The sequence below is a fragment of the Aaosphaeria arxii genome, assembly GCF_010015735.1.
Source record: "Aaosphaeria arxii CBS 175.79 unplaced genomic scaffold BU24scaffold_13, whole genome shotgun sequence".
NCBI classification, from domain to species: Eukaryota; Fungi; Ascomycota; class Dothideomycetes; order Pleosporales; genus Aaosphaeria; species Aaosphaeria arxii.
The window spans coordinates 918,897-933,035 of NW_022983486.1; the positions used below are offsets into that span (position 1 = coordinate 918,897).

The 14,139-nt window shown below is 51.3% G+C and overlaps 3 protein-coding genes across 3 annotated transcripts; 2 read left to right on the plus strand and 1 right to left on the minus strand.

Moving 5' to 3' along the window:
- Window positions 1-19: 19 nt before the first annotated feature.
- On the minus strand, window positions 20-451 carry BU24DRAFT_468035 (uncharacterized protein; the record flags this gene model as incomplete). The annotated part of the gene is made up of 1 exon (XM_033532492.1): window positions 20-451. One exon carries the CDS (start codon window positions 449-451, stop codon window positions 20-22), a length of 432 nt encoding a protein of 143 aa, XP_033378018.1.
- Window positions 452-3,714: 3,263 nt separating this feature from the next.
- BU24DRAFT_358545 (uncharacterized protein) lies at window positions 3,715-9,492 on the plus strand (the record flags this gene model as incomplete). Its single annotated transcript, XM_033523998.1, has 4 exons — window positions 3,715-4,013; window positions 4,065-9,034; window positions 9,086-9,235; window positions 9,296-9,492. The coding sequence occupies 4 exons, from the start codon at window positions 3,715-3,717 to the stop codon at window positions 9,490-9,492; spliced, it is 5,616 nt and encodes a 1,871-aa protein (XP_033378019.1).
- Window positions 9,493-10,552: 1,060 nt separating this feature from the next.
- Window positions 10,553-12,510, plus strand: BU24DRAFT_80841 (uncharacterized protein). The gene is made up of 2 exons (XM_033534656.1): window positions 10,553-10,818; window positions 10,895-12,510. The coding sequence occupies exons 1-2, from the start codon at window positions 10,786-10,788 to the stop codon at window positions 12,473-12,475; spliced, it is 1,614 nt and encodes a 537-aa protein (XP_033378020.1). The 5' UTR covers window positions 10,553-10,785; the 3' UTR covers window positions 12,476-12,510.
- The last annotated feature ends 1,629 nt before the right edge of the window (window positions 12,511-14,139 follow it).

Here is a 14,139-nt window from a genome sequence, read left to right on the forward strand (position 1 = left end):
GTATCGGAAAGCCCAACCATCACTCCGTATGATCCTTCCAATCCGGCCATTCATACCCCGGCGCACGTGTAAAATCATTCAACATCGCCCAATACAGCGACCCAAGCAATCCCAATTCACACAGCGTCAAGCCCGCAACACACTCCACTACATCTTTCCAGGGTAAATGATTATAAAATATGGCGAAACTGGCGCAATACACATTGAGAAAGATAGAGAAGCAACACCCATAAATGAGGCCCATGACCTGCTGTGCTTGGAGGACCTGGCTACGCGGTGGGCCGGTCTGGAAGATGCCGTATTTGTCGGGGATGCCGAGTGTTTGGGATTGGATGCGGTAGCCGGATGTTGCGAAGGATTCGAGGTAGGGATTGATACTGCCATTGACGACTGCACCCGCAAAGAGTCCCTTTAGTGTTGTGAGCGTGTTGGTGAGGGTTTGGAGGAGCATGTTGCCGGTGGGGATGGGGATTGACTGGAGTAGGAGTTGCAGTTGCGGCAGCGTGGGCGACGGTGACGGCGTCAGTGAGGATATGTTAGATGAGTAGGTGAGGTTACAAAAAGTTGCGGCATGCGTTGCCTTTAAATGACTACGAGTAAAATCCCACGGGAGTAGTTGTCGATGAGAGGAGTACCAAGGTACTGCTGGCTCAACACGCCTAATGTGGAATGTCGGATGGGACCCAATAACCAAATACCAAAAGGAAAGTCCCTTTCGTAAGACCCAATGGTCTACGAGGCGGGCTTTCGGGTTATACCGTGCCATCGAGATTGGATCGACATATGACTGGAAGCCTGGGATACTTATATCGGCCTTTCTTTCGCACTGTCTGATTAGAGGCTGGCCCCAGGAATATATTTCCCGTTCCAACACGCTGTTCCACTTTGCTTTTTTAATTGGATCTCACTGGATAAAGGTTGTAATACATCCGTGTTCACCTTTATTGCCATAGTTACTATAGATATTACGAGCATGGGATATCAGAAACCCAATGCCACAACACTGGAACACTGGGCTGGACCATTGTGTTTATGATCGTTACGTAGGTACGTATAATATTCCGCTATTCGTTTGTAAATGCGTATCCATAAACATACAGAGCTCACGTTAACCCTCTTTTGCATCGTGTTTCTTCCTCTCGCCATCGTTGAGGAGGTTGGGAACGAAAAGAAAAGAAAAAGAAACAGTGTTGAAGCCGCGAAATCCTCTAAAGCCGCGAAGCCCTCTGGTGTTTCTGTGTACTCTGAAGCCCCTCTGTACCCATTAAAGTCAAAAGCCACCTGATATCCACTGCGCCCACTGAATGAAAGGCCTGCATTCCCCCAATCTGCATCAGGAAAGCGACCAGGACAAGTAACTCCACACTCTTTGCACAATCTTGGATCTTACTCTCCCTTTGCGAACTACAATGGCGTAATCAGATGGGTGAGGATCCCGAAAGAAAAGCTCCCGCTTGCCTACCAGGTGGATTGTGCACTCTCAATATGGCAAACACAAGACCTCTTCGTTGCTCCTACACTCGCCGATTGCTACTCATGGCTTGTAGTAGAACTTGAACCCGTGTTTCCTATCCAGGCAATCTATCTTACTTTAAACGACGTGAATCGGATCATCGACATGGTGCAGTGGGTGGGTAGCCCTCTCGAACTTTGCTGTGCTTCATTCCCAATTTCAGTCTCTGCATCAAGTCGTCATCGCTCACAAGTTCGACCTTGACGTTTAAGAGACGCTCGCAAAGTTTGTAGGATGTTCGTCGTCGTTGTCATTGTTGCGTAGGTTTGGCGTGCTGGTTGAAATCTGCTTCCGAGATCTGACTTATTTACTAAGAAGAATATACGACCCTAAAAAATTACTTTAATAACCTTATAGTTATAAATCTATTTATTTAGTTTTAAATATTTAAAAATTAAAATTTTAAAAATCAGTTAAATAAATATATTCTTATTTATTCGAATATTGCAGGTATACTTTTAGAAACCTATAGCTATAAGATGGCGCTAGTGAGGTGGATGGTCTATGGCATCCTTGAAAGACCTTGCATTCATTCAACGCAGAATTGCGCCATCCGCGTCCGTGGACGACAACATGTCATGTATCCCTCCGCTGGGAATACAACGGTTACACGGGATCTGCTGATCTCCGAGTTCTCTTAATTTTTCTGTCTTCTCCTTTTCCCCAACATCCTTTCCTGTGAGCAAGGGAGGAAATAGACTGCGGCGCTTCGCTTCCACCAACCGCCGTAGGGCTAGGGCTGGTCCGGCGGGTATGGCTGATTAAGTATTAGGGACCAGCTTTGTGCTCTGGCTCTGTCGTCATAGAGCACTTTTGTACCATGAAGCATTGTTGCTGGTGAGTATTTCGACAAGGGCATAATATACAGATAACGGGGTTCGTAAGGAGTGAGTGGTTGCATAGGTGGTAGCAATCATGATTATCTTGACTGAGCCATGTGGTACGACATGCAACTGGGTAAGGTTTGAGTCTATCGAACTCTACAGTCCACAAATAGATAACCCGGCATGCCCAAGTGTATCGATCTGCAATGAGATGAGATATATCGTAATGGTATGTAGCCATATTCTGAATTCGTTTTCTAGTCAGATAGTGTTGACTACCTCATTTGGGCAAGTAAAGCTTTGCTGTGTCGCATGTACTACCAAGCCGGGCTTGATTTGATTGATGTCGTTAATTGTGACCTGGTAGTGTTTCGTAGACGTGAACAATGCCCGCCCCATGGAGTAGATAATAACTTCCACCTCCATTTGAGAAGAAGAATAACGATGTACCGAGTGATGGGTGCCACTCGTGAACTTATCGGTTCCTATCGTGGAAGAAACTGGTGAAGTATCTGCCTGTATGGTGCATGGCATGGCATGGCATGTCTCTCTTTACTGTGTACCTAGGTGGAGGAAGCAAGCGGAGCGGGTCCCCAAGCTATTATTACCTTCGACGCTGTGCCATCCGGGCTAACCCTACACAGTAACCAGCCAACCACTGCCTGTCACAGTCCATCACTTGCAACCTCCAATCTTTCCGCGAACCGCAAACACCCCAACACCATCCACCTAACCACCTAACCACCTACCTACTACCTACTACCTACCATCACCACCACTGCCATCATCACCTCTACATCCTCCTTCTCTTTCTCTCCCCGCTTCCCTCCCAACATCCCCCGCCTTAATCACCGCTCTTGAATCCTCCTTCCGCCATCCGGCTCGGAATCCTCCACCTCCATTCACTTCCCGAATAACTACAACAGGCAAATCATCATCACCTCATTCACTACAACCGCCCGACCCTCTCCGCACCTGCTCGCACGGCCTATGGCGTGGCTACAGCACTCTTAATGGAAAGGGAACGTCGACCAACATCTGGTTTTCGAAACGGCCCATCTTCCCCTTCTACGACCTTGCCTCCCAGGTAAATAAACCCACTCTTTCCTCGCTATCTCCCCTTCTACCATTCTGCCAAACTCTTCCCCCCCCCCGCAAACCATCCCTCCTCTCTTTGTGTCGTTCAACACTAGACACACAACAGCACTATCATTTCTCTATCTATCTCTCTCGCTTTCACCTTCTCTATCTCTCCATCCTGCCACTCCGGCATACTTTCGCTTGCTTCTTCGGTAGGGCACTTTTCAACACGCCACTGGGCCTGCCCTGTCTTCTTGACTCGCGAGGTTGCTAGATAAATCACCAGAACAACTTCTCATGTCGACCAGAGTCACTCGCTCCTCCGCGAGACGTTCGGCGGGTACAGCGAATCCAAACGAACCCACCTCCCCCGACACTCAGCTCCCATCCCACCCTCCACCTCCCACTTCCGTCCGCAAACGAAAGGTTGCTGCTCGAGGGTCAAGCCCCGAACAGCCCGCAGATAACGAACCGGCCCCGCCAACTCGCGGTGGCCGTGCTAAGCGCACGAGACTGGAAGCTCAGGATAACTCTACAGCTCCGACCCCGGCCAGCTCGAAGAAGGGAAAAGCAAAATCGGCAATGTCAGATAACGGGTATGATATGAGTTCCGAGCACACTCGAATGGGTACACTGACCATTTCAAGGCCATCAGAGCCCATTGAGGACAAATCTACACCACAGGCCGAGGCATCCTCATCACGACGAGGCAAGACTGGGCGTAGAGGGGCCCATGTACCTGCATATCTCAGGCGCCAGTCCAAATCTGCGAATGTCGCTGGTGATGCAGATAGTCCCAGCGGAAATCGACCCTCCTCCTCTCGTCGAGCTCCACGCAAGGCCACTCCCCCAATCGATGACGATGACGATGACGAAGACGTGACCATGGAAGAGGCACCAGCCGCGAGGAAGGAAGGCGATCGGCGACATTCCAACTCTGATATCGGCTCCGGACGGCCAAGTATGAGTGAGGGCAGCGCTGAGGGACTGGGGGATAGATTCGACGAGGACGACGAGGACGAGGATGAAGATGACGATGATGACGACGACGATGACGGGTTCGTGGGTAGCTTTCTCGGACGCGGTTCCGCACAGTTGGCTGCCCTTCGAGCCATCACTGGACAGCTATCAGGCCAAAGCACCCGGCTACGCAACATCCTCGAACAGCTCAAGACCAGGGATCCGTCTATGCAACTCATTGCCCTCCAGGACCTTTCTGAACTGCTGCTCATGGCCACCGAGGACACATTGGCGGGCAGCTTTTCTCCCGATCCGTTTGTGAAGGAACTGGTGGAGCTCATGAATCCGAGTCCTTTTGGCGAGGAAAACCCCGAAATGATGCTTCTTGCGTGCAGGTGCCTCGCAAACATGATGGAAGCGCTTCCTCAATCGACCGCCAACGTGGTATACGGCGGCGCGGTCCCCGTCTTGTGTTCGAAACTCCTCGAGATTAGCTTCATTGATTTGGCCGAACAATGCCTGAGCACGCTCGAGAAGATCTCGGTGGAATTTCCGTCTGCAATCGTTCGCGAAGGCGGTTTGACTGCCTGCTTGACATTTCTCGACTTCTTCGCCACCAGTACACAGAGGACAGCTGTCACGACTGCTGCAAACTGCTGTCGGAATATTCCTGAGGAGTCGTTCCCCACGGTCCGGGATGTGATGCCTATTCTCAAGGATATTCTGAATAATAACGACCAGAAGGTGGTCGAGCAAGGCTGCATCTGTGTATCGAGGATTGTCCAAAGTTTCAAGCACTACGAGGCCAAACTTGAAGAGCTTGTTAGCCCGGAGCTGCTGCACGCTATCTTGCGACTGCTTCTTCCAGGAACCACAAATCTCATTGGCCCCAATATCCATACCATGTTTCTTCAAGTTCTTGCGTACACGGCGAAGGCAAGCCCTAGACTTTCAGCCGAACTTTTCAAGATGAACGTCGTGGATACCTTGTACCAGATTCTTACAGGCGTGTCTCCTCCGACTGGTACAGAGGATGTCGGAACCAAGATTGATAGTGTAGTCATCATGCAAGCCCTCATTCACCGGCCCAAGGAACAGGTCTTCGAAACTCTCAACGTAATTTGTGAGCTCCTTCCCGACGTTTCGACTGAAGGGTTGCATTATGTTCAAGATCTGGTCGATGCAGGATACCCTGGAGAGCATCCTCGGCCACTTTCTGCCCGTCCTAGGAAGCCCTCAAACACAGACCGAATCGAACTTCTCGAGGGCTGCAAGAATGAGGTCAAGCGCTTTGCTGTCATCTTGCTGCCGACCCTTACCGATGTCTATTCGAGCACTGTCAATCTTAGTGTTCGTCAGAAGGTCCTGACCGCGCAATTGAAGATGCTCTCGAATCTTGATGTAGATATTCTAGAGGAAGCACTACGGCCGGTACCGTATGCATCTTATCTGGCTTCCATCTTCTCCCAGCGAGATCACCCAACACTGGTCACCTACGCATTACAGGCTGCCGAGCTCCTGTTAACGCGCCTCGAATCAATCTATCGGTACCAGTTCTACCGCGAGGGTGTAATCTCCGAGATATCCCAGTTAGCAGACCGCCCTTGCAAAACTCCAGAGTCGCCCTCAAAGAGTTCAAAGTCTGCCATCGATGTAGTACCTGCATCGACATCAAGCGCTGGCGGCAGTTCCGCAGGTGATGCAGAAGTAGACCACGACGTTGGTGAAGAGATTGATGTCGATGTCCACTCTGAAGATGAAGATCACAATGACCACGACGATGAGGACCAGCACGACCATCACGATCATGACGATGATGGCGAGGACGACGATTCTGATTCCGACTCCTCTTCTGACCGTTTCGCGCGTCCGCCGGTCTCTGACTTTGACGACATCATCACTCATCGAGCGAAGAAGTTCATCGAGATCCACGAGCAAGAAAGTGCCAAAGCAGTGCGAGAGAAAGCCTCGGCTATCTTGATCGACCTCAAGACTCTCGCACAAGAGATCAAGTCCTGTGTTCTCGACAATGGACCAGGAAGCTATGGAGACCTTTTCAGCAAACTCGCCCGCTATTTCGAAGGCGATGCCCTAGAAAGTATCACCAGTTATGAGCTCATGACTTCGGGTGTCGTCGAGATCCTGTTGGAGGTTTTCTCCGCTCCCTCCATGGTGGAGAATAGCGACGTTCGGTCGGCCTTCCTAGAAACGTTCATGGGCGTAAGCAACCAAAAGAAGATCAAGACTGCCAGTAGCAATTCTCCTGCGACAGCGTTTAGCGTTCTTGTATCGAAACTGCAAGATCTCCTCAGCCGCGCAGAACATTTCGAGGTCATTACTGTACACCAGCATTCATACGACAGCCGGGGAAGCGCAACGTCGATGCTGGCAAAACAGCTCCGCCTTAAGCTGGTGGCGGATGAGGACTCGGGCATACCCAAGGCTTATCGCAGTATCATGGTTTCTATTCATGCTATAGCTACTTTTAAAGCCTTAGATGACTACCTTCGACCGCGGATCAGTATTGCTGAGCGTCCTGTTCCACGCGGTTTCAGGAACACAGATCGTATCGCTGCGTATGCTGCAGCGCTCGCAGAAGGCCGCAGCCCTGTTCCTCCCCCGCCACATACACCCAACGAAACAACGAACAGGCCATCATCTAGGAGGACACCAAAGCCTAAATCGTCTGGCGACCCCACAACACCTCAGGCAGGATCAAGCACGGCAGCGCCTGAGAAGCCCCGACGCTCAAGCCGACGACAACAGACCCAGCCTCCCCCACCACCACCGCCGCCCCCAGCTCTCGAGCGGACCAACAGTGGGCAAGAGCCGGTAGAGTGCAATGATGAGGAACGCCTCTCTGACCAAGATTCCCTAGACGAAACAAGTGCACTTGATGCAATTGTAGATGATCTTGAGGACGATTTGGATGAGGACGCTCCCGATCCTTCAGCTGTGAGCGTTGAGGTTGCATCAACTGGAAAGCTGGAAGCAAGGAAAGAGGATGGTACCAGAGTTGCAACTCCTGTTCAGGGCCAGACGCCAGGGCGGATTCCCCCTCAACGACATTCTCCAGGGCAAAGTCTTTCGTCCTTCCTCCGCAGCTCCGCACTGCAGCAGGCCCTCGGCGGCTCTGGTGGCGCTCTCTCTTACGCGGCAGCAATCCAGTCTATCCCTCAAGACTGGCACATCGAATTCAGCGGGAACGACCAGCCAATTCCAAACGATACCACAATCTATCGCGCTGTTCATTTCAACCAAGCTCAATCGAGCGAGACCTCCCACCGGACGGTCTGGAATGCAGTCCATACGATCAAGTTCAAGCGAGTTCCTGGACCGCCACCCGCAGAAAGCAAGTCTCTGACGCCTCCACCGGAATCCATTAAGGATGATGAATCCGGTATGCCCGTCTCACTGAGCAAGAATCCCATCACATCGGGCATTCTTCGACTGCTCAGCATCTTGCACGATCTCAACTCAAATCTTGACGATGTCTTGTCGGACAACAAAGAACAGATTAAACTAAACGTAGAGCCGTTATCGCAATTCGTCAACACCAAGCTCACAGCCAAACTCAACCGCCAATTGGAGGAACCCTTGATTGTGGCGAGCAACTGTTTGCCAAGCTGGAGTGAGGATTTAGCACGCCTATATCCTTTCCTCTTCCCATTTGAGACCCGCCATCTATTCCTCCAGTCCACATCGTTTGGTTACTCTCGATCGATGACACGCTGGCAGAATTCACAGCCAGCGAACGATTCCCGACATGATCGCCACCGTGATGAACGTCCCTTCCTCGGACGCCTCCAGCGACAGAAAGTACGCATATCTAGGTCCCGCATTCTGGAGTCAGCTGTGAAGGTAATGGAGCTCTACGGAAGCTCCCCTAGCATCCTCGAGGTTGAGTATTTCGAAGAGGTCGGCACTGGATTGGGGCCCACACTAGAGTTCTACTCGACTGTTTCAAAGGAATTCTCGAAGAAGAAACTCAAACTATGGCGAGAAAACGAGTCAAATGAGACCGATGAGTATGCCTTTGGAAAGCGTGGATTGTTCCCAGCTCCAATGAGCGTGGAGCAAGCTGAAACAGAGAACGGCAAGAAGGTCCTCCACCTGTTTAAGATGCTTGGCAAGTTTGTTGCCCGTTCTATGCTCGATTCTCGGATCATCGACATCTCCTTCAACTCGACTTTCTTCCGCATAGGCGATGGTAGCACCGCCGTCCCGCCGTCTCTTGGTTCGGTGAAGTCTGTCGACTATGACCTCGCCAAATCTCTCAAGCTCCTGAAGAAGTTCGCCATCGAAAAGAAGCGGATCAACGAAGACGGCTCTTTGGATCCAACGCAGAAAGTGGACGCTCTCCAAAGTATTGAGATAGACGGCGTCCACGTTGAGGACCTTGGATTAGACTTTACCCTTCCCGGCTACGCCATCGATCTTGTCGAGAAGGGATCTGAGAAGAACGTGACGATTGACAACGTTGACCTCTACGTTGAGAAGGTCATAGAGTTCACGCTCGGCTCGGGAGTGCAACGTCAGGTAGATGCCTTCCGGTCTGGCTTTTCGCAGGTCTTCCCGTACTCGGCACTGAGTGCGTTCACGCCAGACGAGCTTGTCATGCTCTTCGGACGAGTGGATGAAGATTGGTCATTGGAAAGTAAGTACAGAATGTGCCATCATCAATGTGTATATGCTAATCATTCTGCAGCACTTATGGACTCCATCAAAGCGGATCATGGGTTCAACCTGGACAGCAAGAGCGTCCGCAACCTGCTCCAGACGATGAGTGAGCTCACCGACCCGCAAAGACGGGACTTCCTTCAGTTCATCACCGGCAGCCCCAAGCTTCCCATTGGAGGTAGGTTTCAAATTCCCGTTTCCCTTGATTTATGCGGTAGTTAAGCTAATGCAACTACAGGTTTCAAGAGCCTCACACCCATGTTTACGGTTGTTTGCAAACCAAGCGAACCGCCATACACGTCCGATGACTACCTTCCGAGTGTCATGACGTGCGTTAATTATCTCAAGATGCCAGACTATAGCTCGATGGATGTTCTTAGAGAAAAGCTCAATGTTGCCATCCAGGAAGGGCAGGGAGCCTTCCACCTTTCTTAAGACGATTATTACGACATTACGGCCGATGGTCAACCGGGCACAATCTTCGAAATGACCTACCACCTTTCCCTCTCTCGCTCTCTGACAGGCCGGCCCTTGCAATTGTTCGCATATTGGTGTTATGACTGGAGTGGGGGCTATATCTCTTCACTGCATCGGGGAGTTCACATATGAGCATCAGAATCAAAGTTTCCAGATGAACCACTTCCTGATTCTTTCTTTTTTTTTCTTGCGCAATCGGAGGGGATAAACGGGGGAAACGCATATGGCTCATCGATGGGCGGGTTAGCTAAGGAGATTAATCAAGGCCCAGGCCATCTCATGGTTTCCACTGTATCTTTGAAGTAGCTGTAGTCGTACAATAGGTCTTTACCTTTTCACTGTTCCCATTCGGCGTATACAGAAACGCCTGGCGGGAGTATTCTAGTTACTATTCCAAGTAGCCCAAATCAATCTGTATTTACTAGACAAAGTAGCCCGTGCTGTGAACTCTCGCGCCGCCAGCGACTACTGTGATGTATTTGCACATTGAGTTAATTGCATCACGTAGCTAGTAGTGGAGATAACGACCTGAAAATTTTCATTCCACAAAAAATATATCGAACGTCATGGATTACGTCTTCGAAGCAAGTCCGCTAATAGCGTTGGGTATGACGAGAAAACAGAAAACAGAACAACCTGCAGCACCGCACCAGCCTCTGCGGCGGCGGCGTCGTCGGCGGCCCTATCCCATTCTCCCGCTGAACACGGCCCGGCGCCGTGCTACCATCACCTCCGGTTCTGTATTACCCCACGTGTGTGTAGCGCGCCTAATCGATAATCGATAACCGTACTCTAGTTTACCATTAATTTCAGCCGCCCCCAACAAGACTCGTCATCTTTCCGTCTCTTGTTCCTTCGTTTAACTACACAGGGTACTCGACGTTACTCGTGGGAAAGCATCCCGTCTGCTGCTACTGTCTCTCCTACGGAATTACTAGCGCACGAAGGGAGTGAGAAGGGAAGGAATACACAACGGGCGCGTAAGAGAGCGAGAGAGGAAGTGTGTGCGCGCGGGGGCATCATATCGTCATACACCGCAGACACCGGCGGCGGAAATCGCAGGATTGTCGAGATCGTTCGGTCGATGCGCTTCGAGTCCAATTGCGTCTCCCTTGTTCTTTCGACCTAGGAACGAAGGGAAAGAGAAGAGTAGGATACGAGTGTGGGGAATTGACTTAAACGCAAAGCGAGCGAGCGATTGAGTGTATTGAGTAGGCGCTAGAAGAAAGAAGAGACGGGACGGTGCGCACGATGGCTGCGGATTCAGATCTCGAGGCTCTCGAGGTACGTTAATCCCCTCCCCACCCCCCACCACTTCGCGCGCGAAGAGAAATAGGGAATAGTAGCTAAACAAGAACAGAGGGAGTTCAGTCCCCCCGTCGACTCGACGCTCGTGTACGCCATCTACGACGACTACGCCGGCCAGCCCGACGGCCTCGAGAAAGCGCGCGTGGCGCTAAGGGCGCTGAGGGATTCTGCGGTCGAAGAGCAATTGAGTGGGGAGTTTGATCCCTCTGGTAGCAGTGGAGGTGGTGCGGGTGTGTTGCGAGGTGGGAGTGGGGAGGAGGTAGTGAATGGGGTTTCTGCGTTGAGTTTGGGGTCGGAGTCGAGGTCTGGGTCTGGGTCTGGGTGTTCGACTGACGATGTTGGGTCGTCGGATAGTGGTGGCTCGGGGAGCAGCGCAGCTGGAGGGGGATACTTTGCGCAGGTTGGGAAGCTGGACACGCCGACGAAGGAGCTGCTGCTCGCGGAGACGTTTCCCGGGCTCCGGTTTGAGCTCGTGTGCTTCACGCTGAAGAAGTGCGGGAACGATTTCGAGAGAGCGACGGATGAGTTGCTGAATCAGGTGTACTTTGAGGATTCGAGAGCTGCCGTGCCCAAGGGCATCGATGGGTACGATGAAAGGCATGTGGCGCTAACGAAGAGGAAAGGGAGGAATAGGAGAAAGCAGAACCGGTCGTTGATGAACAGTATCGACACGAATTCATCGTCGGCGGCGTCTGATGGGACGTTGTCGCCGACGACGAATAGATGGGAGGAAGGGAATCGGGACGTTGGATCAATTGCGAAGTGGACGAAGCTGCCTGTGGCCACGGCTTCGTCGATCTACCATAAGAACGGTGCATCCCTCGTAGCCACCATCGACGCTCTCCTAGATCAAGACGCCGAATCGCGGAAGGGAGAAGAGCCAGACGCAGGACTCGTTGGCAAAGCCGTCGACCTGACCGCCAAATATCCGACCGTAAACTACGAGCAAGCTATCTCCATCATCCGCATCACAGCGCCCTCCCTCGTCAGCGCAGACGAAGTCGCAAAATCTCTCAGCTTCACCAACCGCTTGTCCCGCGGCCAGCTCGACGTCCTACCCGTCTACTCACCCGTCCGCCTGCCCGACGAAGACTCCGACCCAGAGCCCTCAAGCAAAACACCACTTCCCTCCCTCGACCCCTCCGCAACACCACACACTACGCAATCCCTCCATGCCGCGCGCAACACCGCCTTCACGCAAGCCTCCAGCGCCTACCGCAAGGGCAAATCCGACCGCAACATGCGCGGCGTCGCTGGCTACTACGCACAGATCGGCCGCGACCTGAACGCGAACTTCAAAGCCGCGACCGAAATCGACGCCGACGCCCTCGTCGCCAGCCAGTCTCGCCCGGGCCGTCTCGACCTCCACGGTGTGACCGTCCAGAGCGCAAGGCGCATTGCGAAGACCGAGGTAAACCTCTGGTGGGACGGCCTCGGCGAGGCTAGGATTCCCGGTGGAGGGCGCCGTGGTGTAGGGGACGGGTTCACGGTGGTGACGGGCTTGGGACGGCATAGCGAGGGCGGGAAGGGGAAGTTGGGGCCCGCAGTTGCGAGGGCACTTGTCAAGGAGGGGTGGAAGGTTGAGGTTAATGGTGGGGAGTTAATTGTTCTTGGGAAGCAGAGAGGTGTTTGAAGAATAGGAAGGTCATTTCACGGGGGAAGGGGTGGTGCGATGCGTTACGATGAGTTGCGTTATACCCTTTTTACGACGGGAGAATATGTATAGGTTTTTCATGGCATGGGATGGTATGGTTGAGATGATTTTCATGTATTGTTATTATGCGATGGAGAAATGGTCGGGATTTTGTCGGATGGGCATCATTGTATGTTGATCTCGTTTGTAGAGTCTGATTTAGAGACGATAGTCCCTTTGGGGAGAAAAGAAAACCCATAGTGTCAATCTAAATTGAGAGAGAAGATGCTGACGCTGATGTCTATGCTGAGCATTCTAGCTGGCCTTAATCGGAGTGGGCATCCAAGATACCAGATGCAAACGATGTCAGAATTGAGGCACATTTGCTTTCACATTCAACATATGCCAGCCGTATAACCTCTACACAATGGAAAAAAATCACAACGATCATGAGGATATAGGAGAAGAACAGAACGTCACTGATCCAACATGAATCCCAATCTCTCACAGGAATCAGTTTGATCGACTGAACAACTATCCACAATTAAGAGTTATAAGCATGTTTGCGATCCAAACGTAGTTGCTTCGATGCTACAAAGGAACATTTTTTGACAGCCCCACTAAACGTCAAACGTCCCCCTTCCCCCCTCTCTTTCTATTCTCTACTGTTTTTTCTACGAGTGATTACGTAGGACATGGAATGTGCTTGTAACGTGTGTTGTTACGACGGATTAAGGTTTTGCGGGGGCGGACCGGCGGACGTTGCGCTTGTGGTTTCAGGACGCGTGTGTTAAGCGACGATCGTGGTCGTTAGAACTGGATACCTGATGGGTTAGGATGGTAGTAAGTGGAATTCTTCTTTCTTAATACTACAAGGAATTATTGAGGTTGTAGGCACGGTACTATATGGATGATTTGTTTGTCTAGGTGATATACCCATCTTTGCTCTAATGGATTGAAAATCTAGTATACGACAAGAGTGGTTCAAGTGGTGAGAAGCCAAGCGAAGGATTCTTGTACGGACTATGTTGGAGTCCACTAGAAACAGACGAGACCCCAGATTTCCGGGCAGTACATATCGCAAATTAGGTACATCTACCCAGCGAGAGCTATCTTACTGCCGCAGTAGGGAGACAATTGACGTTGTCGTCATAGCGGAGACCTGTTCCCCGTCGAACATAATGGTTTCCACCATGGTTTCAACACACACAGGATAAAAAACATCAGTAGCCTCAGCATCTTGCAACAGAATCAGATCCAGATTCCTACCCAATTGGAAATCCCGCCGCGGTCCTCAGGATAATGGGTCATCATGTCAAACCGTAAGATCGCCGCCGCGTGTGGTTGAGCCGACCGTGAACATGAGGCCATCGAAGGGGAACAATGAAAGCACGTACGCGGCCGCCGAAACCATCCACGGTAAGATCTTCATTTAGTACTATGTAAAGACATGCCCTGTCTTTTCTCAACTCGGCCCGTCCGGGTAGAGAGAGATATATAGAGATCTCGGATGTCTCTTTCTTCAACTGGCTCTGTAGTTTGATACTCCACCAGCAACCCTTTTTTTCTACAGGATCTTCGAATCTTGTTCTTTTTTATTGTTTTATATTCTCTTTGCTGCTGCTAGTCAGTCAGCTGTTTTTCCAAAGCCCGTCGTACTACCT

Coding starts and splice junctions, on each gene's coding strand:
- BU24DRAFT_80841 (XM_033534656.1), top strand. CDS start 10,786: ATGGCTGCGGATTCAGATCTCGAGGCTCTCGAG. Junction 10,819..10,894: donor CAGATCTCGAGGCTCTCGAG/GTACGTTAATCC, acceptor AAACAAGAACAG/AGGGAGTTCAGTCCCCCCGT.